This window comes from Microcaecilia unicolor, chromosome 7 (genome assembly GCF_901765095.1).
Source record: "Microcaecilia unicolor chromosome 7, aMicUni1.1, whole genome shotgun sequence".
In the NCBI taxonomy this organism is placed as follows: Eukaryota; Metazoa; Chordata; class Amphibia; order Gymnophiona; family Siphonopidae; genus Microcaecilia; species Microcaecilia unicolor.
This window is the reverse complement of record NC_044037.1, coordinates 198,005,094-198,031,898: the sequence shown is the minus strand read 5'-3', so window position 1 is coordinate 198,031,898 and position 26,805 is coordinate 198,005,094. Positions and strand designations below refer to the sequence as shown.

The 26,805-nt window shown below is 43.0% G+C and overlaps 1 protein-coding gene across 3 annotated transcripts in view; it reads right to left on the bottom strand.

The window, feature by feature from the left end:
• Window positions 1-26,805, bottom strand: part of RFTN2 (raftlin family member 2) — a 108,108-nt gene that overhangs the window by 31,481 nt on the left and 49,822 nt on the right. For 2 of the 3 annotated variants that reach the window (XM_030209612.1, XM_030209613.1), the window contains exons 5-7: window positions 25,887-26,090; window positions 15,500-15,621; window positions 6,639-6,742 (exon numbers count right to left, since the gene is read on the bottom strand). In XM_030209612.1, coding sequence (XP_030065472.1) covers window positions 6,639-6,742; window positions 15,500-15,621; window positions 25,887-26,090 — 430 coding nt within the window. The remainder of the gene's footprint in view (window positions 1-6,638; window positions 6,743-15,499; window positions 15,622-25,886; window positions 26,091-26,805) is intronic. The other variant, XM_030209614.1, reaches the window with a different exon arrangement.

Here is a 26,805-nt window from a genome sequence, read left to right as displayed (position 1 = left end):
CTTTCTCACTATTTGGCCACTAGAGAACCCCAGTGCCTTTGCACAGATTTTGTGCGCATGTGCTGGGCACGTTCTCCCCCTTTCTTACTTCCCAATGCTCAGCGCTAACAGTGCACATAAAATTTGCATACTATTAATGCTGAGCATTGGGAAGTCGTTTTGTGGCACTGTAATGGCAGTATTTTGTCCCCCTGCTTCACTCTGTGATAGGATTCAAGAGATAAAGAGCTTGAAGCAGTTGTTAATAAGGACAGTGGATATAATTAATCTTGCAGACTTTGTAAATATTATTATTAATGTTGCCTCTTCTACACTGGACACTGTGACTGCTTTATTCGACCTATAGCACATCTCCCCTTCATTTCTAAGATTGCTGAATTTTTTGAAGCGGATCATTTGAATTCTTTTACTGAAAAGAATGCTATTCTTTATGCTAATCAGACAAGTTTTCGTCCAGGGCATGGCACAGAGACTGAGCTAGTGGGTGTGGTTACTTTTGCCCAAGAGGTCCTTAATGCCAGTCAGGTTGTTCTACTATTACCAATAGACTTGTTGGTGGCCTTTGATTTAGTGGACCATCTTCTTCTTCTCAGATGGCTGCACAACACAGAAATTTCTGAGTCAGTGTTAAAATGGTTTCAATCTTATTTGCAAGACAGAACTTACTGGGTGCTTTGGGGCGCAGGATATTCTCAGGCCTTTCTCTCTTCCAAGTTAAGTACCTCAAGAGTCCTTGTTAGCACCCACATTATTTAATATTTTCATGGCACCGTTAGCAACTCTGATTCAGTCGTTGGGGTTAGTCCCTTACATATATACAGATAACATCCAAATACATTTGATACATGGAATACTCATTCTTCATGTTTATTGAGCTTTTATTTTTCTCAAGTTGCTCAATGGTTATAAGCTAATAAGATGCGGATCAATATGCAAAAAAATCAAGGCCTTATTTTTCTTTAGAAATAGGCAGTCTCTATCAATCTGTGGGACTCAGACTCCAATTTATACAGAGATTAAAGTTATTGGGTGTATTGTTTAATTTCCCCCTCATCTGCAGTAGTAAGTAAATGTTTTTTTTTTTTTTAACTGTGGCAGATCCGCTCAGTTCAGCGACTATTGAACAGGTGGGCATTGCGAATTATAATACATGCCCTTGTTCTTACCCATCTGGACTATTGTAATTCCTAGTTCAGAGGACTTAGAGAGTAGCCACAGATGGGCCTGGGTGGGCTAGGGCCGACCCACTTTGGACTCAGGCCCACCCAAACTTGTGACACTCTTGCTGTGGCTAGTGGGGATCCCCAAACCTTGCTAGCTGAAGATTTTCTCTCTTTGAGCAGCCAGCGCTCTTCCAAATGTCAGCCAGCAGCACTTGCCTTGGGCTGACAGTGAGACCAGCCCTTCTGCACATGCTCAGTTTTCACACATGCAAAAGCACTGAGCATGCATGGCCTGCTGACAGAAGCATCAGTTTGAGGCAAGTGCTGCCGGCTACCATTTGGAAGAGTGCTGGCTGCTCAAGGAGGAAATCTTCAGCTGGCAGGGTTTGTGGATCCCTGCCAGCTCAAGTATTTAATATTTGGGGTTTGTGGGAAGGGAGGGGTGGAGAGAGGAGCAAACCAGAGGGGGACAAATTCCATGTCCACCCACCTTGAGCTGAGGCCCACCTAAAATTGGCCATCTGGCTACGCCCCTGGAAAGAACTCAAACTGCTCCGGCTAGACCAGAACACTGCTGTGAAGCTGGTGTTTGGGGCAAGGAAGTAGGATTATTTCACCCCATTTTTGGAGGCAGAGCATTGGCTACCAGTTGTGTCGCATGTAACTTTTAAGATATTGGTGCCGATATATAAAATGACTCAGACTGGCTCTCTTCTTTTCTTGGTGTGGTTTTTGATACCTTATACTCCTGCTCAGGCCCTTCAGTCAGCTCAGCATAACCAGCTGGTGGTGCCTTCTCCTTGCCAAGTTTCTCTGGTTTGATTGCAAAATTCTATATTTAATGTGGTCGGTCCTAGACTCTGGAACCAGTTGCCAGTCTCTTGTCAGATGGAAGCTTCCTTGCTATCTTTTAGAAAGGTATTCAAGCCATATTTTTTTCGGGAAGCCTTTAAATATGGATTTTTAATCTGATGCTTTTGGTACATTCTAGTTTTGGCAGTGTGACTGGGCATGGAAACTCAGCAATACTTTTCTTTCTTTTTAATGGTTAGAATTCCTGTCAGATAATGATCTCAGTTTTGCATTATTACTTGTATTCTGCTTTGATGGTTCTCTCGAAGTGGTTTATCAAATAAATATAACCTGAAACCTAAATATTTGGTTCAAAACACCACTATCTGAAATTAGCTGAGTTATTGCTTGAGTGGGTTATTTAAAAGTGTGAGAACTTCTTATTCAGCCTCCTGGTGTAAACCAGTTTGGGCTCTGGTCCCAACAACTATTAAATCTTGTTTATGTACTGGGTTTTCACTACTCCAGGCATATGACAGGCGACCACCTGTGACACACAAGCCCAGGGCTATATGTGTTTACACCAGCACCAGTTGGTGTATGTTCCACATAGTTTCCCTGTATTATATGTGTAGGGCAGTGTTTCTCAGCTTCTTCAGTTCAAGTACCCCCTAAGACAAATTTCAACCGAGCTCCCCCGAGCTCAGATCAGCAGAGATTTTGAAATGGACAGTCCAAAGAGACACATATTCTAATCACAAAACAGAAAAAAAATACTTTCTACCTTTTATTGTCTGATATTTTATTTTTATATTTTTCCAAGTCTGGTTTCTGCTTTCCTTCATCTTTTCTTAACTCTTGCCATTTTAATCTCTTCTCCTTTTCTTTTCAGCATTCTTCTATTTATTTTTCTGCCTCTCTGTCCAGATTTAATTCATTCTTACTATCCAGTCTTCATGTTCCCTCTTTTTATTATATCTACCTAAAGGTTTCCATCTCTTTCCCTCATCCCAGCTCTCTTATTCCTCTCCTCATCCTTCCATCCAGCATCTTCCCTCTTTCTCTCCTCATCCTTCCATCCAGTGTCTTCTTCCGCCCCCTTTGATGTCACTTACTGTTCCAGGGCAGGGAACCAGCAGAACAGACAGCGCACTCATGAAGACTACAGCCTCACAACTGCTGTATGTTCCTTCTCTAAACCAGCAGCAGCAGTGGTAAAACAGTAGCAACAGTGGGGGGTGGCACGGGAGGTAGGCAAAGAAGGTCCTTTACTGCATAGGTTCTCAACATGCAGTAGAGTCTACAAGGTACCATGTACCCTCCCCCCACCCCGCTGAGGGCTCATGCACCCCTTGGAGTGCGCATACCATGCGTTGAGAACCTATGATATAAGGTAGTGGTTCCCAAACCTTGTCATAGAGGCACCCAGCCAGTCAAGTTTTTAGAATAAACACAATGAATATTCATGAGAGAGATTTGCAAGCAATGAAGGCAGTGGGTATCCTGAAACCCTGACTGGCTAGGGTGCCTCTAGGACCAGGTTTGGGAACCACTGGTATAGGGGACCAACCACCCAAACCAAACAAAGTTATAATCTGGCTCATGCATTCCATACCTCTGAGCTGGTCATTCCCCCAAATACTTCATTATAAGCTCTTTATCATGCAATTCATCACTGTTTGGAATCCCATACAGCCCTCTATTGCAGATAAGCAAAACAATTTAAAAGAATAACAACTATCCCCCCCCCCCCCCCACCGATATTCAGCGCCATTTAACTGGTCAGAAATGACTGCTGACCAGTTAAATAGCAGTTTTGCGGCTAACCATGAGTATTCAGTTAGGCATGGATATGCAGTCCTAGACCAGATAAGATTAGTGGTTAAATTGGATTGCATAAATAGCAGTCCTATCTTTAGCCATTATAGCTTAACCCGTCAGCCGCTGAATATTGGCTTAACCAGTTAAGTATTTACCCCTGGATTCTATATAGTGTGCCTAGAGATCTGCGCCAAAATCCAAGCATATTCTGTAACAACGCGTGTAACTTGTGGCTTAACAAGCCAATCAGCACTGTTAACCGCACTTAAGCATTAATGGGCATCAATTGGCAATAATTAGAATTTATGTGCACAACTAAGTGTATGCTGTAACGCAGCGCGTCTAAGTTTTAATGCGCGCAAGCAAAAAGGGGCATGGTTTTGGCATTTCCGTGGTCATTCCGAAATTTACACATGTAGTTATAGAATATGGCTCAGTGTGCCTAAACCTATGTGCCAGGATTTATGCCATGTTTTTGTTGGTGTAAATGGACGCGTGTAGTTTAGGCGTTGGGATATCAACAGTGGTGTGCTGGAACTGGCTCGCACCAGCTTGCAAGAGCCGGTTGTTAAAATTTTAAAGCTCTTGCGAGCCGGTTGTTCTGGCAGGTGAGCTGGCTCCGAGGGGTGGCGCAACCCGGCGGTGAGGTAAGCATGGCAGGAGGGCGCCACAAGCCATGCTTACCTCATCTCCTGCCGCTCTGGGGGATTTAAATCTTTGATTTACCTCCATCGCAGCAACCGCAGTGAAAGCCCATCTCTAGTCTTCCCTTTGTTCCCATCAGTGTCCCACCTTCTTCTGACATCATTTCCTCTTTCTGCGAGGGCGGGACACTGACGGGAACAAAGGGAAGACTAGAGATGGGCTTTCACTGCGGTTGCTGCGATGGAGGTAAATCAAAGATTTAAACCCCCAGGGCGGCAGGAGCAAAAAGACAGATGTTGGGGGGAGAAGAGGGTGGGCAGGGGAGAGAGAAGCATCAAAGCCATTGATGGATATAGCTGGGAAGGCAGGGCCCAGGGAGAGAGGATAAATGCTGGACATGGAGGGAAGAGAGAGGAAGGAGATGAGATGAGGGAAAAGGAAGAGAGGAGAAAAACTGCACATGGATGGAGAAAATAGGAAGAAGCTGGATCCACTGGACAGTCAAGCCTGCGGAGGACCAGAAATGAAGAAGAAAGGAGGAAAGAAAAGAAATAAATGGAAAGGAAGCCCTAGAAACTGAGTCAAGGGAACAGATAGAGAGCAGCAGAATCAGATACTGGGCCAGCATGATGAGAAAAACAAAGTCACCAGACAACAAAGGTAGAAAAAATTATTTTCATTTTAGTGTTTGGAATAAGTCCACTTTGAGAATTTACATCTGCTATCATACTTTGCAGTGTATAGCAACGTGTTTCTTTCTGTTTTTCTGGTATTGTGCTTCTTAGGATTTCAGGTTAATTTTTGAAGAATTTGAATAGGGGCTCTCTCTTCTGCATGTATGACTGCAAGGCCAAGTGTCTGAATAGGGATCTGTTTGTTAGGTTCCGAGATTTTGATATCACATTGTTTTTCAGAGTTGGCAAGACTGCCTGTTCTCCTAATTCCTGGTCTGTATGCTAATTTGGTTTGTGTCATTTTGGGTATACTGCAGAGATTTTTTTTTTCCTGGTAAAGGGCTTCTAAAACAGACATCATGTTATGAGAATCAGGTTCTCAACGTTAAAAGTTTATATTTACTTACTTATTTATGGCATTTTATCCCACATTAAACATGAATTAGATTGGAACCTGGAAGCATTTAATTTTTTTTTTTCCTTGAGAGAGTAATGCATTGCCGCGCCCCCCCCCCCCCCCCGGCTATATCCAGCTCTGCAATTTGGGAGGGGGGGCGCAGAGGTGGACCTGGGAGAGAGCCTGTTATACATTTACCAGCACACCACTGGATATCAACTAAGCATATTCTATATACTGTGCCTATATGCCACACTGAGCCCGCAAAAAGGTGGGAAAATGTGGGATACAAATGCAATAAATAAATAAATAAATCTAGGCACCGCTTATAGAATACACTTAGGCGGAAATGTTTTCCACATGGATTTTTTAGGCGCCATATGTAGAATTCCCCCCTTAGCGCCCCTCCCCCCCCCCCCCAAGATATTCAATGCTGGTCACCAGAAACAGCCTGGCACCGAATATCCAGGTTTAATGCCTGCAGTGGGCAGTCAAAGTGCTGCCCACCGCCAGCTGAATATCAGAGGGTAAATTTATTCTCTGGTCTTCCTGAATAGTTAGTTATTTTCCATGGGCTTCCTCTTTGGCCTTAAATTGGAAGAAATGATCCCATAGTGGGGGTAGTCGTATAACGCAGGTGCTAACATTTACATGCTCACTACATTTGTAAACGGTTAGAATAATGGCATATATGCATGCATGTAAATGCAAAGATGCCAGCTAAGCGCTATTTTGAAAACATGCGCTTAACTTACATAGCACATACTTGCAAGGGGACATACACATGGACGGGGCCCGGGCAAGTCACCTGTTTATGTGCATACCTTACAGAATACTATAAGTGACGTGTATTATCTCTAACACTTAGATGCTGACACACCAGCCCTAGGGCTGACATAAGGGCTCTTGACCAACAGAAGCATCTGTATCTAGTTAGGCTAGAATTTTATAAAGGAAATTAGGCATTTACATTTCTTTATTGAATAAGCTCCTAGCATGCACCCTGTTATAGAATTGCTCTGATGGTGCATTATAAATGAATTAGGGGATTTATAATTAGAGATCAAATATAGCAAAAACAGGTTGTAAAATACTAAAAAGTGTTTAACAAGAGACCCAGCTATAGGATAGTTACTTTGTGATTACCTGTCTTGTCGGATAATGGGAGTAGGTAAAACACACGTAAGAAGCCATCCAAATTCAGCAAGAGCGTGCAGTAAAGGCCCATAATCTGTTTTGATCTCACAGCCCTGTATTAGCAAACAGAAGAAAAAGGAAATCAAAGGCTCAAATCACTAAGGCAGTGCTTCCTCATCTAGCCAGTGTGACTCAATCTCTAATAAATGAAAATTCATACAACTCCAGATCAAAACAAAGTAGCAGTCATTTAACTCTCCCCCTCCCCCCCACCTCCAACTTACCCAAAGCAGGAAAGTGATGGCAGCAGTAATCAGAAGCTGCCTGCCAGTTTTTTTACAGTCGAAGACCACAGCTCTCTGCAGAGATTTCCAGTCTAATGGCAGCCCACCATGTAGAAAGGGCAGATGGGACCACTTACATGCCTAATTAATAATCCTGCTGTCCAGGCAAAACTTGTGTTACAGGTAAGCAACTTAATGTTTCTCCTATTCTGCGTCTAAGGGAAAAATCTTAGTGAATTAGGCCCTGGGTGTATTTTGAATGTGTCAACCTGCACTTCCATATATGAAGGCCCATTTTAGGTAGGCCTTGGAGCGAGGAATTAAGATGCTTGGGTCAGGATATGCTCAAATCATCCTGTATTTTGTAAAAGGCTCTGCCAAATGCAGACCACCCAATATTCAAAGCAATTTAAGTGGGCAAGAGAGGCTCCAGCTCACTTAAATCGCTCCTGGCTGCCCAACCACTGATATTCAGCAGCATTTAACCAAGTAGTGCCATTGAATATCAGCTCTGACCACCCATTAAACAATGAGCAGGCCAGGGGAGGTACAGGGGATGGCGATGGGGAGGATCCAGCAGTTATGCGTGTGCTGGTTAATATTCAGTTCCAGCACCTGCATAGCTAAGCAAACGAATTTAGGACAGCTTCAGCTGCTTAGCTATGTGGGTGCCTCCACCGAATATCGGGCTGGCACTAGCATAACTATTTAAAAATGTCATGAACCATTCTGAGCCCCCTGTCCTTAAAACAGCCCCCCCCCCCTCCTTCCCTTCAGCCTGTGACAGTCAGAACCCACTCCCCCCAGAAAATCCTCCAACCTCCCCTGGTCTAAATAAGACCCCTGCAGAGCAACCTCATTTCCCTGGTGGTTTAGTGGGGGCAATGGGGGCAGAAGTGAAGCCATTTTCTTCAAGCTGCTGCAAGGGGAAGGAATGAATGGGCTTGGCTCCACACTTCCATCACCCCCACTGGACCACCAGAGTACTGAGGTAGGCCTGGGAGGCCTATCTAGACTGGGGATGTTCCAGGAAGGAGAGGGTTTCTGTTGTGGGCTGGGGGAGGAGGGCTCTTTCAGTCAGGACAGGAGTCTCAGAGAGCTCCAGGAAACCTTTAAATAGTTATGCGGGTCCCAGCCAATGCTCAGCCAGCTAAATATTGGCTGGGACCCACATAAGTTCTGGCAGCTAGCAGTGGAACAAACAATCAGTGCCAGAGCCTGCACGTGGCCCAGCATTGAATATCCGAGGCTAATTTAGCTAGACACAGTCAGTATTTACCCCCAGAGGTTTTTGTAAAATGCCTAGAAATATGTGCAGGAATGTATGTCCATTTGCTGGCACATCCAGTGAAAGCAGTGATTTTAGAAATGGAGACACTGGGGGGGGGGGGGGGGGGGGGGAAGAGAGATAATGTCTGCATTTCACACCTATGTGTTGCATTAACCAAGTGCATAATGGGTTCCTACCTGCAGCAATTCATATCATGGGCCCCAAGTCAAACTCGCTATTTAAAGGGGCTGGTGATAGGACGCCTCACTCCAGATTCCCTCCAACATCCATCATTTCCCCTCTCCCATTCTCTGGGCACTTGCCAGAGAACCTCTAACACCCCCGAAACAAAAGATCATCATTAAGACAGCAAAGAAAAGAGGCTTGGTGCTGATTACGAACATCTATTGCGCAGCTAAGTGGTATACTGAATGTTTTAATAAACAAACATCTAGAAGGGCTCAGATAATCCTTAGACAACATTAACAACAAAAAACTGACAGATACCACACAGAAATACTCTAAACAATTGAAAACTCTTATCAATACATTTCCAACGTACACTCACCTGAAATACCCGATACCAATCTGTGTTCCTATTGATATAAATTACAATAAACAGAAACAAAGGGCACAGTAATTTAGCCAAGACGACCAACAAATATACAAAATTCACTGAGTGGGGACTAAAGGAGCAATCATAAATCACTGCTGCTTAAACCAAAATATCTGGCACAAGAGGCATACATTTATAGGTTCGAGGTTTTAATCTTCCACCCAAAACAATCTGAAATCTTTAGTCCTTTAGTTAATGTTCTTTTTGGTACATCCTTGTATAACCCAGTGGCGTAGCCAGAAGTCAATTTTTGGGTGGGCCAACAGGTTGGATGGGTGGGCACTAGACAGTGGTGTGCTGGTAAATGTTTAACAACAGGCTCTCTCCCCGGTCCACCTCTGCGCCCGTCCACCTCCCCTCAAAATTGCAGAGCTGGCTATAGCCGGGGAGAGAGCCTGGGGGGGGGGGGGGGCAATGCATTACTGTCTCCAGGAAAAAAAAATTAAATGATCCCAGGTTCCAATTTAATTCATGTTTAATGTGGGATAAAATGCCATAAATAAGTAAATAAATATAAACTTTTAATGTTGAGCACCTGATTCTCAAAGTGGACATATGCCAAACACTATAATGAAAATAAAATGATTTTTTTCTACCTTTGTTGTCTGGTGACTGTTTTTCTGATCATGCTGGCCCAGTATCCGATTCTGCTGCTATCTATCCTCTTAACTCCGTTTCCAGGGCTTCCTTTCCATTTATTTCTTTACTTTCCTCCTTTCTTCTTCATTTCTTGCTCTATATCCATAAGTAAAAGCTGGGTCCTCTGCAGACTTGACTGTCTAGTGGATCCAGCTTCTGCCTATTTTCTTCATCCATGTGTTTTTCTCCTCTCTTCCTTTTCCCCTCATCTCATCTCCTTCCTCATTCTTCCATCCCCTCCATCCATGTCCAGCATTTTTTCTCTCTCCCTTCCCTCTCATCCATCCATGTCCAGCAACCCTCCTCTCCCCTTCCCTCCATCCAGCAACCCTCCTCTCCCCTTCTTCCACCATATCCAGCAACCCTCCTCTCCCCTTCCCTTCATCCAGCAACCCTCCTCTCCCCTGCCCTCTCCTCTCCCCTTCTTCCACCATGTCCAGCAACCCTCCTCTCCCCTTCCCTCCATCCAGCAACCCTCCTCTCCCCTTCTTCCACCATGTGCAGCAACCCTCCTCTCCCCTTCCCTCCATCCAGCAACCCTCCTCTCCCCTTCTTCCACCATGTGCAGCAACCCTCCTCTCCCCTTCCCTCCATCCAGCAACCCTCCTCTCCCCTTCTTCCACCATGTCCAGCAACCCTCCTCTCCCCTTCCCTTCATCCAGCAACCCTCCTCTCCCCTGCCCTCTCCTCTCCCCTTCTTCCACCATGTCCAGCAACCCTCCTCTCCCCTTCCCTCCATCCAGCAACCCTCCTCTCCCCTTCTTCCACCATGTGCAGCAACCCTCCTCTCCTCTCCTCTCCCGTCTGCCCTGTTTCCTTCCTGCCCTCCCCCCCCCCCCCGCACCTTTAAATATTACAGTTTTGCTGGAATCGCGGGCAGCCGGCATTGAAGACATCGGCAGGCTTACGCCGGTTCCAGCAGCCTTCCCTTCCCTCGTTGCAAGTCGGATGATGGCTCCGCCCTCGTAGAAACAGGAAATACGTCAGAAGAGGGCGGAGCCATCATCCGACTTGCAACGAGGGAAGGGAAGGCTGCTGGAACCGGCGTAAGCCTGCCGATGTCTTCAATGCCGGCTGCCCGCGACTCCAGCAAAACTGTAATATTTAAAGGTATGGCGGGCGGCGGCGGGGCAGTGGCGGGCTGGGGAGGCAGAAGCGGGATCGGAGCTCAGCCTGCTCCCTCCGCTCCGCTGCCTCCACTGCTGGGTGGGCCTGAACCAAAACTGGGTGGGCCTGGGCCCACCCAGGCCCACCCGTGGCTACGCCCCTGGTATAACCACCCTTTTAGAACTGTTTCACAATGTTCCAAACACAAAGAAGTATTTCACAAAGCTCCACTCAGCATACAAGAAAGATGGTAAGAAATAAACAAATTGTGTGGGTAAAAAAGAAGAAACATACAGAAACCTGTCCTTCTCACAGGCTGTTAGCTTTGGGTTATAATAAAGTAACTTGGAGTTCAATAGCAAACAAAATAGAGAATCTGGTTCCTACCAGATCACAGAAGAATCACAATGTGCACCGAGTTTGTAAGGGAAAAGTTTTTCCTGCCTCATGGCTGCCTCTCTGCTCCTTCAAACGTATGTTTTATCAGAATATTTTGGAGGCTGCTTCTTCCTATTCTACTACTACTACTACTATAAATCACTTCTATAGCGCTACCAGTCGTACACAGCGCTTTACAATTGAACATGAAGAAGACAGTCCCTGCTCAAAAGAGCTTACAATCTAAATCAGGACAAAACAGACAGGACCAAAAAGAAGAGAAGGACAGACAGAAGGAGACATAAGGATAAGATAAAAGTTACAAGTCAGGAGTCGAAAGCAGCATCAAACAGGTAGGCCTTTAGCCCGGATTTGAAGGCAGCCAGGGATGGAGCTAGACGTAATGGCTCAGGAAGCCTATTCCAGGCATAAGGTGCGGCGAGATAGAAGGAGTGGAGTAGGCGATGGAGGAGAAGGGTGCAATTAGGAGAGATTTATTTTCCCTAGCTGAACCACATCATCCTGGCTGAGCTTCCCAGACCTAGGCCTCTTAAGTTGGCCCAGTGAGGGAGTGTTTAGGACAGTGTGTAGGAGACTAGTATCTTCCTATACACTCTGTCACACCCCCTAATGCTACATAAAATAAAACTTGGAAATTCAGGAGGAACGTAGATTCTCACTTCGACCAGAAAGTGTAGAACTGAAACCCTGGATAGCTGGATTTCAAGCTTGGGGGGGGGGGGGGGGGGGGGAAGAACTTGTACATTATGGGGGTAATTCTATAACAGGGTACCTATGTGGTGCCTACTTTCTTTTATACAGTACTAGCATAACAAATGAAATAAGTGGCTATAATTTTAAGTGCAAGCACTTAAGCCAACCATAGAGCTGACCTAATGCCAGAGCTAAGCATGCAATTGTGAGTCCTGCCAACACTGCCTGGACTCCATTTATGTGTACATCTATGTGTACATCTGTAAGAGACACTATCCCATGGATTCTGTATAGGTTGGGCACGGATTCCAGATCCGCACGTGAAATAATTAATCAATCAGGTGCTATCAATTGCTGGAGTTAATAAGCACTTAATTGGCAGTAATTAAGAATTTTGCATGGATCTGCCCTATATTGTATTCTAGAACATGAGCGTCTAAATTCCACAGCGCATAATTCCAAAGGGGGTGTGGCCATGGGAGGCGCACAGGTGAGTGAGGGGTGTTCTCAGAATTTAGGTGTGATGTTATAGAACACCTTTATTGGTGTGCTTAACTGCCATCAGTTGGGTGCCAGGATTAACACCAGCCTTTGGCTGGCATAAGTGTTCACATCCAAAGTTAAGCAAAATGCATGCTAAGGTCATTTCAACAAAGGACACTCCATACAGAGCATCCTTCACAGAATACTGGCTTAGGGGCCCTTTTACAAAGATGTGCAAGTGGCCCACGTGCGTCCAGCATGCGCCAAATCAGCATTACTGCCTGGCTACCCTGTGCTCCGGTATGTGGTAAAGGCAGTTAGCTTAGTGGAGTTTTAAAAAGGTTTGGGCGGCTTCCTAAAGGAAAAGTCCATAAACCGTTATTAAATGGACTTGGGGAAAATCCACTATTTCTGGGATAAGCAGTATAAAATGTTTTGTACATTTTTGGGATCTTGCCGGGTATTTGTGACCTGGATTGGCCACCGTTGGAAACAAGATGCTGGGCTCGATGGACCTTTGGTCTTTCCCAGTATGGCAATATTTATGTACTTATGATGGTAATTCTGAATTTGGCATGCGCCGAAAACACATGGTAGAAAATATTTTCTATTTTCTACCACGTGGTGCTTAACCCAGCGGTAAATGGCAGTGGGCATGCACTGCATACCTAACACCCAGGTAGCGCGTGAGACCTTACCGCTAAGTCAATGGGAGGCAGTAAGGTCTCAGGCTGAAAATGGACGCATGCTGGTTTTTATTTAGACATCCCCTTTTTCCAGGACATGGCAAAAACTGGCCCAGCGCACGCCCACAAGACGTGCTCACACTGCTGCAGGCCACTTTTTGCCATAGTTTAGTAAAAAGGCCCCTTAGTGCGGATCATACTGGGGACTAACTTTGGTCGCCATTTATTGAATTTAGCACTATGTAAGATACACACGTATTTACAGAATAGCACTTAGGTGTCATTTTGGCATTTACCACATAGATACGCACACGTACATACATATATTCCAGTATTCTAGTCGTTTATGTATCTGAGCAGTGCATAAAAGTGAGCTCCTTCTTTACAGAATTACCTCATATCTGTGTTTTTTTCTTGTCTGGCTCTGGTTGAAAAAGGAACTGTATATACATGTTAAGGAAAGCTAAACTGCAAGCTATGGGTTCCACTAGCTAGAATCACTGAGCCATGAACCTAGCAGAATTGTAGTTCTTGGCAATGGACATCCCACTCAACAAAGAAGATACTCTAGGATTTCAACGTGTTGATGGAGGCCATATTCCAGGGCACAGAGTGTGATCCAGCGTGAGTGGTGATGGCCCATAGGAATGTACACAGATACAAGAAAAGGACAATTACCTATGGAAAGCAATCCATAAAAGTTCAGGGAGTAGGGAAAGGTAGGCCAACCAAAACACCAATATATCCAGAAAGAGGTTACAAATTATTTATTGAATAAATATCAGAACACGTACAGATTCAACATGTTTCAGCAACAAGAATGTCTGCCTCAAGAGTCAATACATCTAAAAAACATACAAATGGAAACATTAAGACATATAAAATTCAACATAAACATATGAAATTAGCTACAAAACATCCAAATACATGTAGCATATATGCTGAAATTAACATATTACAAAATAAAAATTTTTATAAAAAGGCACTTAAACTAAAAATGATATGAATACACCTATCAATAAATTATATTTCAGAATATATGTAACATATATCTGGATGTTTTATAGTTAATTTCATATATTTATATATAATTTTATAAGTCTGTTTCCAATTGTATGTTTTTAGATATATTGACTCCTGAGGTAGGCATCTTGTTGCTGAAACATGGTTCTGTGTCAAGTCTATACGTGTTTTCATATTTATTCAATAAATCGTTTGTAAGCTTCTGAATATATTGATGTTTTGCTTGGCCTACATCCTTTCCCTACTCCATAGGGGAGGAGTGGCCTAGTGGTTAGGGTGGTGGACTTTGGTGCTGGGGAACTGAGGAACTGAGTTCGATTCCCACTTCAGGCACAGGCAGCTCCTTGTGACTCTGGGCAAGTCACTTAACCCTCCATTGTCCCATGTAAGCCGCATTGAGCCTGCCATGAGTGGGAAAGTGCGGGGTACAAATGTAACAAAAAAACAAACAAAAAAAAAAAAATACAAGCCAGGCCCAGTTGGGGTTTAAAGCACAAGTAATAGCCAATGTAGATGATACAGCTTGATTGGGTTTGGCCTTCTCCAGGAAATCTGTAAGATCTAAACTATAAAGGGAGAGCTGAGCCTCCCTTTTCTTAAATATCAGCATACAAAAGGCCCTAGAGCAATGGTTCCCAAACCTGTCCTGGAGGCTCCCTAGTCAGTCAGGTTTTTAAGATATTCACAATGAATATCCACGAGAGAGATTTCCATGCATTGCATCCACTCCACTGCATGCAAATCTCTCTCATGAATATTCATTGTGGATATCCTGAAAATCTGACTGGCTGGGGTGCCCCCAGGACAGATTTGGGAACCACTGTCCCAGAGAAAGGCAGATCTGACTTGAAGGTATTTTCAATGCACAGCTGAAGAAAATCATCTTTAGAATTAATCTTGAACAGCAGCATGAATATTTTACTTTGCTATGTGCTAAAGCTACGATTCTCCCGAACTAGGACTTTCATATTATTCACTCCTGGAGACCATCCTCTTGAATTTCTCTTGACAGTCATGAGACCTGTGCCCACTCATTAATTTGTGCAGCCTGCAATCACCAGTGAACCTACCTGTACCTCCTTTAATGAAAATATTTTTGCAGACCTTTTAACTCGGGGGTCCTTTTACTAAGGTGCACTGAAAAATGGCGTGCAGTAGTGTAGGCTTGGGTTTTTGGCGCGCGCAGATCCATTTTTCAGCACACCTGCAAAAAAATGCCTTTTTAAAATTTTTGCTGAAAATGGACGTGGGGCAAAATAAAAATTACCGCCATGTCCATTTTGGGTCTGAGACCTTACTGCCAGCCATTGGCTTAGCGGTAAGGTCTCTAGTGTTAACCATGTGGTAATCACCTACGCACATCAAGTTGGAGTTACCACCCGATTTTCTGGCGCACATAGCAGATGCACGTAAAAAATTAAATTACCACACGGGCCATGTAGTAACTCCAAATTGGTGCATGTTGGGCGCATGTAGGCGCCTAAATGGCTTAGTAAAAGGGCCCCTCAGTGATTATGATATCTCTATACTGCTTACATGCTACAAAATAATTAGAAATAATATCATTCTAGGGAGCATATATGTTGATCAGACAATTGTGTGTGTGGATATTCATGTATAAAAAGAACGCAGAAAAAGAAATTGTCATTGTCATTGAAATAGCAAGTTACCTCAATGACCGTCCATTGTTCTACTACTATGGCATCATTTCCTTTCCTGTTAGAGCCTGGAACTCCAGAGCCTTCATCTTCATATATAAATAATCCCTCCAAAGATTTGAGCAAGTGGTCTCCTATGGAAAAAAGGCCACACCTAAAATAATCTATCACCAGACTCCACAGATAACTTGTATCAAGATTTACACATGCCTTTTGAAAAATCTGTCTCATTCAAAGACATTAACGTCAATGACAAGCTGAACTTACTTAAATACCCAATAAATCTAAAGTGTGGTATCAATTCTTTTTTTCTTAGTTGCTTGGCCCAGTGAAGCAGCATATATTTCATATATATAGTCCCATAGTCTCTACGCCCCAAAGATGATTGACTTAACTTTGTCTTCCATAACTCTTCACAATGTAACCCATAATCGCAATGTAACAAACTGTATTTCCATAATTCATAATGTATTGTAAGCCACACTGAGCCCGCAAATAGATGGGAAAATGTGGGATACAAATGTAATAAATAAATAAAATAAATAGCGGGGCAAGATTGAAAGCTAAGTAACATTAATAACATTATTGTCAGAAGAATCAAAAGATCACGATTTAGTATTTCAGCACTTTACATATATGATATTTTATTATATATCAGTGGAGTTTTTTGAGACAATGGAGTCTTAGGAAGGCTGGCGTTTGAGCACATTGAGCACAGTATCGCCATGCAGAGACTGCTGAGGTCTTTTTCTCCACTTTGAAAATAAAAGAGAATAAGAAAAAAAGAATTGATACCACACTTTAGATTTATTGGGTATTTAAGTAAGTTCAGCTTGTCATTGACGTTATTGTTTAGATTTTTGCTGAAGTTTTGTCCAGTACTTTCTGTCATTCAAAGACATGTCATCTAACTGGTAAAAGTAACCTTCATTTTTACTAAGTGCAGGGTTAATGATTCTCTTTGGATTTTTGTATCTCCCCCAAACCATAAAGTTGATTAAGGTTTCCATGTCTGTATCACAGTAAAAAGAGTCTGAAACACACAATAAGCTTTGCCTTCAATCTAGCTATATTTTTAGCTCATCTCTACACATAACCAGGACTATTGCTGTTTGCAGGTGAAGTTCAGGGGATAAAAGTGGAAGCAAACATAGGCGTTAAAGTTTTTATACTTTTTTTTCTCCATTCTGCATCTTTGACAAAGATGTTTTGACAATAGGATTCATGCGAGCAAAGGAATCAATACAAGCTCTCTTTCCTTACAGTTTTCTAAAAAGGGTCTTTCCACAACAGTTTCCAAATGTAAAGGGTAGGAAGGAAACTTGAAGGGAAGGAAGCAAGTGTTGGGTGGGGAGTTTATCCTCAAATGACTTTTGGAAAATGTCAGAGACATTCAGCTGGTGATATATTAATCTGTACACATCTCAGAGAAGCTCCTTTGGTTCAGTGGTTCCAAATGCTTCAACACTCAAATCCAGAGAAATTATAATATTACAAGGAGCTCATTCATTTATTTTGTGAGATAAACTTTTCCTTTAGACCAGGGCTTCCCCCAAATCAAGTTGTAAAACCCATGTTTGGGATCATGACCTGGGTGGGCCAAAATATGCACCTCATCATCTCATGCCTCCCGTCGAGCCTGTGCATGAGCTTCACAGAAGGCACAGAATGATGCACCATTGGCTGCAACAATAAAGGCCTGATATTCAGCCAGTGGCGGGCAGTGTTTGCTGTCCTCCACCAGAGCTAAACTCAAGATATTCAATGCCAGGCCATATCTGGTGACTGGCATTGAAAAGCCAGGTTTATTTTGGCTGCTAAAGGGTTAGCTGGCTATACAAATATTCAGCACTAACCGGTTAACTTTTTAGCAGTCAAAGACAGGTCTGCTATTTAAGCAGCCTATTTTGACCTTGAAAGATAGCCAGTTTGGAACTCAATAACCGACTAGCCGCTAACTGGGATATTCAGCAGGAGATAACTGGTTATCTCCTGCTGAATATCCGCGATTAGGCTCTTTAATGCTATTTAACTGGCCAGGAGCCAGTAAGTGTCTATCAATAACTCTGGTGCAATTGTTGCATTCAGCATTAGAATCCTGTGTATGGCTCATGTGACAAATCACAGACTTTATAAATGTTACTAAGGGGCTCATTTTCAAAGCGGCAGATGGACCTTTTTTTTTTTTTTTTTTTTTTTTTTTTTAACCAAAACATCCAAATCACTATTTTCGAAACCCATTTTTTAGACGTTTTTCTATGCAGTATGTCCAAATCATAAGGAGGAATGTCATGGACGGGATCCGGGCATTCCCAAAACTTGGATGTTTTTCTGCCATAATGGAACAAAGCAAAAATGTCCAGGGCTAAAAGTTAATTGTTTTGGTCTAGACCTGTTTCAGTCATGACCAAGTCACAAAAAGGCACCCTAAATGACCAATGGAGAGCTTAAGGCATGACCCCCCCCCCCTTACTCTCCCAGTTGTCATTGACCAACCTCACCCCCCCCCCCCCCCCGAAAAAAAAAAAGATGTAAAAGAAAACAGTATATACCAGCCTCTATGACAACTTTAAAATGTTATGGCCATGCCTATTAGAGCAGCAAGCACGTCCATGGAGTAGCCTAGTGGTCAGTGCAGTGCACTGCAGAGAAGGGAACACAGACCCATATTCCACTCTAACTGGTACACATGTGATGGAAAAGTGTAACCTGTCCAAAACTGACCGTATCCACATAAATAGGCGACACCTGCGGCCATAAGGTCTATTGTAGTGGTGTACAGTTGGGTTTTGGTGGGCTTTGGAAGGCTCACCATATGGTAAGATATGTACTTGGGACCTTTTATGTGAAGTCTACTACAATACCCCCTAGGGTGCCCCACTGCTCTGCTGGGATGTCTGTGTCTACTAAGAACGTGGGCCCCGCATACATCCCAATGGCTTGTTTATGTGCCTTGTTCCCTTGGACTTTTCTTTTTTCAAAATGATCCAAAAAGATACACGCACTGAGCACAAAAACATCTAGCAAATAGCAATTTTTGAAACAAAAAGATAGACGTTTTTCTGGTTCAAATATCGGTATGTTCACCATTTGATTTTTGGACTTTTTCAGCATAACATCCAAAATCAGATCTGATATTGATATTAATGATCAAGCACTACCACCTTAAACCTTATGTCAAACAGGGTCTCTCTATAGTCGAGGACCTAATGTATGTTATAAACCAATTTATTACTCAGGAACCTTCATGCAATACCATAATGTATTCTTCTTTACCATGTATGTATACACATGATTATATATATATATCTCATGATCTGGTCCATATACGTTATTTTCCATGTATGTTACTAAGTTTGTATGCACCTTAACGTAATACCTTTTGTAGTGCTGCTACCCGGAAATGGCAACCACCATTACGGGAAATGTAAGCCACACTGAGCCTGCAAATTGGTGGGAAAATGAGGGATACAAATGCTACAAATAAATAAATACATAAAAATAGCTAGCAGTTGACTTGGCAAAAAAAATGACAATTATCTGTCACTCACTTCCCAGGAGCTGTGCTTATTCCTAAGAGTAGCTTTTACATTCATGTTCACAATATGGAAACAATTTAGACTTCTTTAAAATGAAATACATCTGTTAGTGACTTTTCAGTAGTGTGTGTTGTACCAGGACTATGTGATGCGATCAAGGTTTAAGGGTTATGTGGAGCCATTTAATCCCTGTCAAGCCCTGATTAGGAGATAAAGGCTCAAGACAATAGATGTAGTGTTTCAATCAGGGCTTTTTTTGAGGGGGTACTTTTTTTGAGGGGGTACTGAGTACTGGCACCTTTTCTATTGTCTGCTAAAATTGACCAATGGAACCCAAGTTTAATGATAGAGCTCAGGCTCTACACACCAATTCTGCCTTGACATAGATTCTGTGACTTGTTGCAGGGGGCCTGGTAATTATGGGGTGGGTCCTTCAGTGATCACCCCACTCCTGAAGGATGGCCTAGCATTTGAGTACCAGCACCTTTTTTGTTAGAAAAATGGATGTTCACACATGGGAGGGAGAATCCACTCTGACCATACCATTCACAGTCTGTGATATCTAGGGCTACCATACGTCCGGTTTTATCCGGACATGTCCTCTTTTTGAGATCAACGCAGGATGTCCAGGCAGGCTTTTCCAGCCTGCTAGTTTGTTCGGGTTTGCGGGCAAGCGGGCAGAAACTGTGCTGCTGCTGATCAATGACTGTTTGCATTTCTTTTTGGCGATTGGAGATTATGTCTGAAGCTGATCTGGAAATATTACATGACTTGACTGTACATATCAATTTGTGTTTTTGAACAGTTTTCCAAGTTGTTATTAAGTAAAGCCAGTTGAAGTTTAGTTCAACGTCAGGCCCAAGGCAAACAATCCACCCCCCCCCCCCCCCCAGAAGTAGCTTACTGCTCGCTCAATCCGTTTTCTGCTCCTGTGTGCCAGGTTATCATGTTAACTCTGCTCTGTTGGCCAGAGATCCTTCTTCCTGCCATGTCTTCTCCCGCCTATACAGAAATAGGAAGTACTGCACACATAGGAAGTGAGACATAGCTGGCAGAGCAGAGTTAATGAGATAATGCGATAACCCAGCAAAATAAGAGCAGGAGACCAATCCAGCCTTCTGTTTGTGCCTGCCACCAGAAGCCTGAAGAAAGCAGCTTTTCTATGGCTGGTGCCGGGCCCCCATTAGAGGCCAGGTCCTGGGGAATCTTGACCCCTCTGCTCCTTACTCTCGGTGGCCCTGGTTGGTTTATTTTTTGAATGAGAGTGGACTTAAAAGTGCTTAGAGAATGATTACACTTTGGCCTACCGGGATTTAGCCTGGCCCGCGCTCAGTTTGTTTGAAGTACGATCTGTTTTGAGACCCCCTGGTCCTGGATACCTGGCCCAGGGAGCTTAGCCAGCAGCTCTGACTGAGGGGCGAGTCAGTATTTATTCTTATGTTTGATAATTTCACTATTGTTATGCTGTTAACAAAATTACAAGTTTTATGCCAAGTTGTACCTGCTGTACACCACCTTGGGTGAATCTCTTCATAAAGGCAGTTAATAAATCCCAATGACTTGAGATGGTTGTGCAGTATGATGGGGAGTGAGGTTGGGTCCTGAGTGGGGTCTCTCTCTGGGTTGAATGCTGGCTGTTATTTTGTCTCATTTGTATCTGTTTTATATGATTAATGTCACCTTAATGATTATGAATGGCAACCTTTTTCAGTAGAAAGCAGAGCTTTTCACACAGGCCCAGGCTAGTGCAAATTAGGAGGCCACACAGCCCTGAAACTCTTTAAAAAATGAAATTATGAGATATGCAATTTCCCCAAACACAGGCCTATTTTCTGTGTGAGATCCCTGCTGGGCTCCCTTCTGATGGCGCTGCTGGAAAGAGCTGCCATAAAAAAAAAATACAAAAATAACTAAAACACCATCACTAGCATGAAGACAAAGGATGCTAAAAACAACTTACCAAATCATCCTTCTGTGGGCCACTGATGTAGCCAGAGCTCAGGTTTGGGAGGTGGGCTTAAGCCCAAAGTGGAGGGGCACAAATTGTATCCTGTCCCCCGTTCTCTACCATTTGTGTGACCCCCACATACCTGAGCTGGCAGAGGCCCCAAGCCCCACCAGCAGAAGGCCTCCTCCAGCTGAAGCCTTGCACTTTTTGGGGGCTGCAGCTGCCACGCCCCACCCCTGCTCGGTTTTCACAAAACAGCATACAGAGCAGAGGCCCGCCTCCTGCACATGCTACGCATGGGGGTGGGCCTCCCTCACGCATGCTCGGTTTCACAAAACAACAAGCATGTGTGGGGGGGGAGGGCTGCCGGTATGGTGACAGCCCAGGAAATGCAGCAAGCTTCGGTTGGAGGAGGGTTTCTGCTGGCAGGGCTTGGGAGTTCCCAACCAGCCAAAGTAGAAGACAGCACCTCAATTTTGGGAGAGCCCAGGCCCCCAAGACCCCCTCTCAAAGCTATGCCACTACTGAGGGCACATTCTGCATACTAAGATCAATGAACCTGGAGACCCTGGCAGACTATCTGATACTGGCACACTCACAGAGGATATATCTGGCCATGTTGAATAGATTCTTACACCCCTAGAACAAAAAGCTTCATACAAGACACCAAAAACTTTCTGATCAAGTTAAAGAAATTAAGCTACCTCTCGATACTCTCCTAGTCACAGTGGATGTAGAATCACTGTACAGCAACATTCCTCAAACATGTGAAATTTCTAAAAGAATCCTCCCTGGATTACCAATACACGGTGGGAACTACTGCAAAATTATCATGTTTATGCTAATCCTCAACTGCTTCAGCTTCACTAAATGACATCTACAAATCATGGGCACTGCTATGGGCACCAAGATGGCACACAATATGCAAACCTTTTCATGGAAAATCAAAAGACATTTTTGAATACGTATCAGACTAAAACCTTTATTACTCAAATACTGTTGACATTTTTTAGGATTTGGACAGAGAGAAAAGAGAATCTCAAACAATTTCATAACTCTTTTAGTGCATCTCATCCCTCAATCAGTTTCAAAATTGGCTATTCCACAGAAAAAGTTAACTTTCAGGACACCACAGTTTCTACAAACAATGGCTATCTACAAACATCTGTGTACAGGAAATCAAATGATAAATGCCTCCACTGCTCCAGCTTCCTCCCTTCACATACAAAGAAGTCCATTATACACAGCCAGGCCACATGATACCAAAGAGACTGAAGAGATGGGACAGGGATGAACACCTCAATGAATTATTCAAAGAAAGCTACAACCCCCCAAAAATCATTTCCAGAAAGATTGCTACTTTTAAATCACTCAGGGGAAACCTGCTGTAGTACTAAGAAAAGAAAACAGAGTCCCCTTGTAGCAACATACAATCCAGAGCTGAAAGAACTGAGAAAAAAAATCATAAAATATCTATAGCCAGTAGTTGAAGTTGAATTAATAGAACAGATACCTGTTCCACCAATGTAGGCCTTCTGACAACCACTCAATTTGAAGCAGAAATTAGAAAAAGGCAAACTGAATGGCACAAGCCCCTGCAATGTACAAGCTGCAAATTGAGCCAGCACATATCACAAGATTCCACAGCTGCCTATACAGGGAAAAACATTCAGCATAAAAGAATCTTTCTTATCCGCCTCCTCTAATTATATATTATTGAAAACATAAAATATGAAGAAGGATGCTATGTTGGGGAGACAAGCCAGATGTTAAAGACAAGAATCAATTTACACAGATACCATATCAGACGCCCGGGCGCAAGCGCTTTTCTATAAAATGCGCCTAACTTTAAGTGCAGCTTATAGAATAGCACTTTTTCTCAGCGTCATATATAGAATTCACCCCTTAGGGTTCAAGCCTCCCCCAAATTAGATATCTGACTATACCCCTGTTTGAAAACTTACTAAGGCCGAGTGCAATGTTCCTTCTAAGGACTGATGAAGTGAGCAAGAATTTTCCCATTGCATTACCCTGTAAGCACTTAGGTACAAACATAGATGTGCACACACAATTGCAGAGAGGTTGTAACATGGTGTGCATAAATTTGCATAATTGAAAAGGGGGTGTGGCCATGGGCTGGGCATGAGTATTTCTAAAATCTACATGTGTTATAGAATACACCCGCTCTGCGTCTAATTTAGATGTCGGGATTTACGCCAAATAAAACATGGTGTAAATAACCGTGACTAAGTTTGGTCGTGTGGTGAAGCGCTTGCCGTATTCTATATACCGTACAGAAATATAATCTTATTCTATAAAATTTAGGTGCACTTCAGAGAATATGCCTAGGTGTATTTTTCTCTATGCGGATTTTTCAGGTGCCACATATAGAATCTAGCCCTAAGCTCTTAAATTTAGGTGCATTAAACAAACAAAACAAAAAAAATCTGTGGCAACAGGGGCAGATTTGAGGGGAAAAAAAGTTAGGAGCTTAACACTGACTTTCAGCAATAGGCTTATAAATCTAGACAAATGAATGGGAAGCCTAAATTTATAAGCATGGAGTTCGCTATTCAAAATGATTTAACGAGACAGAAATGGCTCCTGACTGGATAAATCATTTGTTTGGGGCTAACCACCGATATTCAGCGGTACTTAACTGGTTAGTGCTGTTGAAATATCACCACAGACCACTAACCTGAAAGCCGGCTATTTTGTGGCTAGTCTGGGGACTGAACTTATGCAGTTAAGTGCCGATATTAAGTACTTAACTACCTAAGGTCTTCTTTTAGAAAGTTGTGCTGCCGATTATCAGTGTGGCATATGAGAGGAAGCCCATTCAATTTCTCTGAATGGGAATCTCTAGCACGGCTTTGTAAAAGATGACCTAAGTGGTTAAAGTGGACCACATAAACGTCAGTCCTATCTTTAAGAGGTGTCACTTATGTGGTTAAGTGCCGAATATCGCACAACCGCAAGAGATAGCTGGTAACATAAACCCAAATATTGAACGTCGGTGCCTGGACACGGCCCGGCATTATCTGGGAATATCATCACCAACGGCTAAAACAATGCTCATCGCCGCTGGCTGCATATAGAAACATAGAAACATGACGGCAGATAAAGGCCATATGACCCATCCAGTCTGCCCATCCTCTGTAACCCCTAATTCTTCCTGCTCCTAAGCAATCCCACAAGCTTATCCCATGCCTTTTAAAATTCTGGAACAGTCCTAGACTCCACCATCTCCACCAGAATGCAATTCCACGTCTCCACCACCCTTTCTGTGAAATAATACTTCCTTAGGTTACTCCTAAGCCTATTCCCTCTTAACTTTGTCATATGCCCCCTCGTTCCAGAGCGCTCCTTCATTTGAAAAAGGGCTCTCTTCCTGTACATAAATGCCCTTGATATATTTAAACGTTTCTATCATGTCTCCTCTCTTTCAGTGTATACATGCGGAGGTTCATAAGCCTGTCCCTATAATTTTTGCATTCAAGACCGCTTACTAATTTTGTAGCCGCCCTCTGGACCGACTCCATCCTGTTTATATCTTTCCGTAGGTGCAGTCTCCAGAACTGCACGCAGTACTCCAAATGAGGCCTCACCAGAGACTTATACAACGGCACTATCGCCTCCTTTTTCTTGCCAGTCCCCCCCATAACTGTTAAGCTTCTAAATTAAGATGAATTTTCAACTTAAACTTATGCGCCTAAGTCTGGCTGAAACTAGGGCACAAATTTAGGAGCCTACATTTAAGAGCTCAACTTTTTTTCCTTTTGATTATTGGTCCTACAATTTTTGAAAGTGAGCAGATACTTTGAAATGGACTTAACATAAATCTGGGTTTCCTATCGCACTATATACCATAAAATCATAATGCTTTGTCACTTCTGATCCCCCATCCATCTCTACCTCTTCTCTTTTAACTCTTCCCCATAAGTCCATCATTGGAATGTCTTTGTGATTCACTTATATATTCTGTAGTCATCTTTTGCTTATTTGACCCTGACCAGAGTAAGGTTTTTTTCTTGTAGTCCCCAAAAGCTAGTTCAAAGTGTATTGTTAGTCTAATAGCACGGTATCACTTTACATTCTTTTGTTGTTTTGTTTTTATGAACTTTTATTTCTTTGAATTTATGTGTAGTGCAACACTGACATTTGTTTTGAGTCCACAGTAAGGCACATTAAATAATACGGTATTAACATGCATTAAAGATTATTAAACGTATGTGGTCATCTCTGAGAAAACATGACTAAAGTCACCAGAAAACAAAAAAAGGGTTTAATGAATTATTAGATCAAACAATTTGTAATACAAAAGTCCAAACCCCATCCTTTTATGTGAAAAAAAAAAAAAGTTACAGAAGTTCAAACATGACTGCTTGAAAAACAGCCACTCAACATTTTGGATGTATGGCTTTAGTCATGTTTTTCCAGGGACCGTCAGAGATATTAATGCTCATGTTAGTCTTCAGTGGAATGCACAGCAGGCAATATATATAAACTTTTGAGGAAGAAATTGGGGAGCCTTCATCCTGTCGCGGTTTATATGAAACAGGGTCGTGTTGAGGGAGGTTGCCTGCTATGCTGAAGCTAACTGCTCTTTTTTTATATAAAAGAAGATTGATAGAGAAAAGTATAACAAAAAAGTAAAAAAATAATGGGACCGATGAAGACTTAGAGCTATTTCGGAGCCTTTTAGTGGGCTACTGTATTAGAAATCGGATGGTCCAACTATTAAAATAATGTAACAAAAAAGGTTCAACTATCATGTTAGACTTAAGACAATTTAGTGTACCACAGTTCTGAGTTAAGTGCTAGGGAATAAAAATAAGTTTTTAATCTAAGCATAACTAAGACAAGAATGGAGAAATATAGGAAAACATGAGGCTTCCAGAACAAAACCCACCTTTAGAAGTTTCCCAGTACATAAAAGAATCAATTAAAGATAGCCCTTGCTTATAATAAAATGTTATTAGTTCTAGCCAATCTGCTTCCAGTGTACTAATAGTTGTTCCTTTTCTTGTGACTTTCACGGATAGATGACCCTCAAGGTAAGTCCAACAGGTTGAATCATCTTCATATACATTGAAGACTGCATACAATTTATTACCTGGGGAAAATGGTATGAAATATCTGGGTTCATTACATGTCTAAACAGTAACATTAAAGCCCTGAAAATATACAGAAAAATAGCATTCTATCACACATAACCACATTTTGGATTTCCAAGTTAGTCCTGTAGTTGACTTACTGACCTAGGAGGCCTAAACTAAATGGATGGTGGAATGTGGGTGCATTATACATATATTCAGCACCACTGACAATAATGAGAGTAACAGGACAATTCTATAAGCTCACGCCGAGAGCTATGCGCCACTTACATATGTCAAAAGCAGTGATGATCCTAGGTCAGCTGCCACCCGGGGCGGATCGCCGATGCGCACCCCCCGGGTGCAGCACGCCCCCCCCCCCCCAGGTGCATTCTTGGCTCTTGGGAGCAGCCGCGCGGTTCTCGGCTCCCTGCTCCCTCTGCCCCGGAACAGGAAGTAACCTGTTCCGGGCCAGAGGGAGCAGGGAACCAGCGGAGCCGACAGGCATTTAGCTGTTCTCTGCACCCCTCCAGCAGCGTGCATCCAGGGCGCACCACCCCTACCACCCCGCCCTTGGTACACCACTGGTCAAAAGTGCCTTTAATTGCAATTTTTGTGCATAAGTATACTAGGTGCTATATGTAACTCCAAGGTGGGCGTAACTTAGGGAGGATCATAGGCAGACAATGGGCATGGCACCAAGCAACATACATTAACTTATAGAATATTATCAGT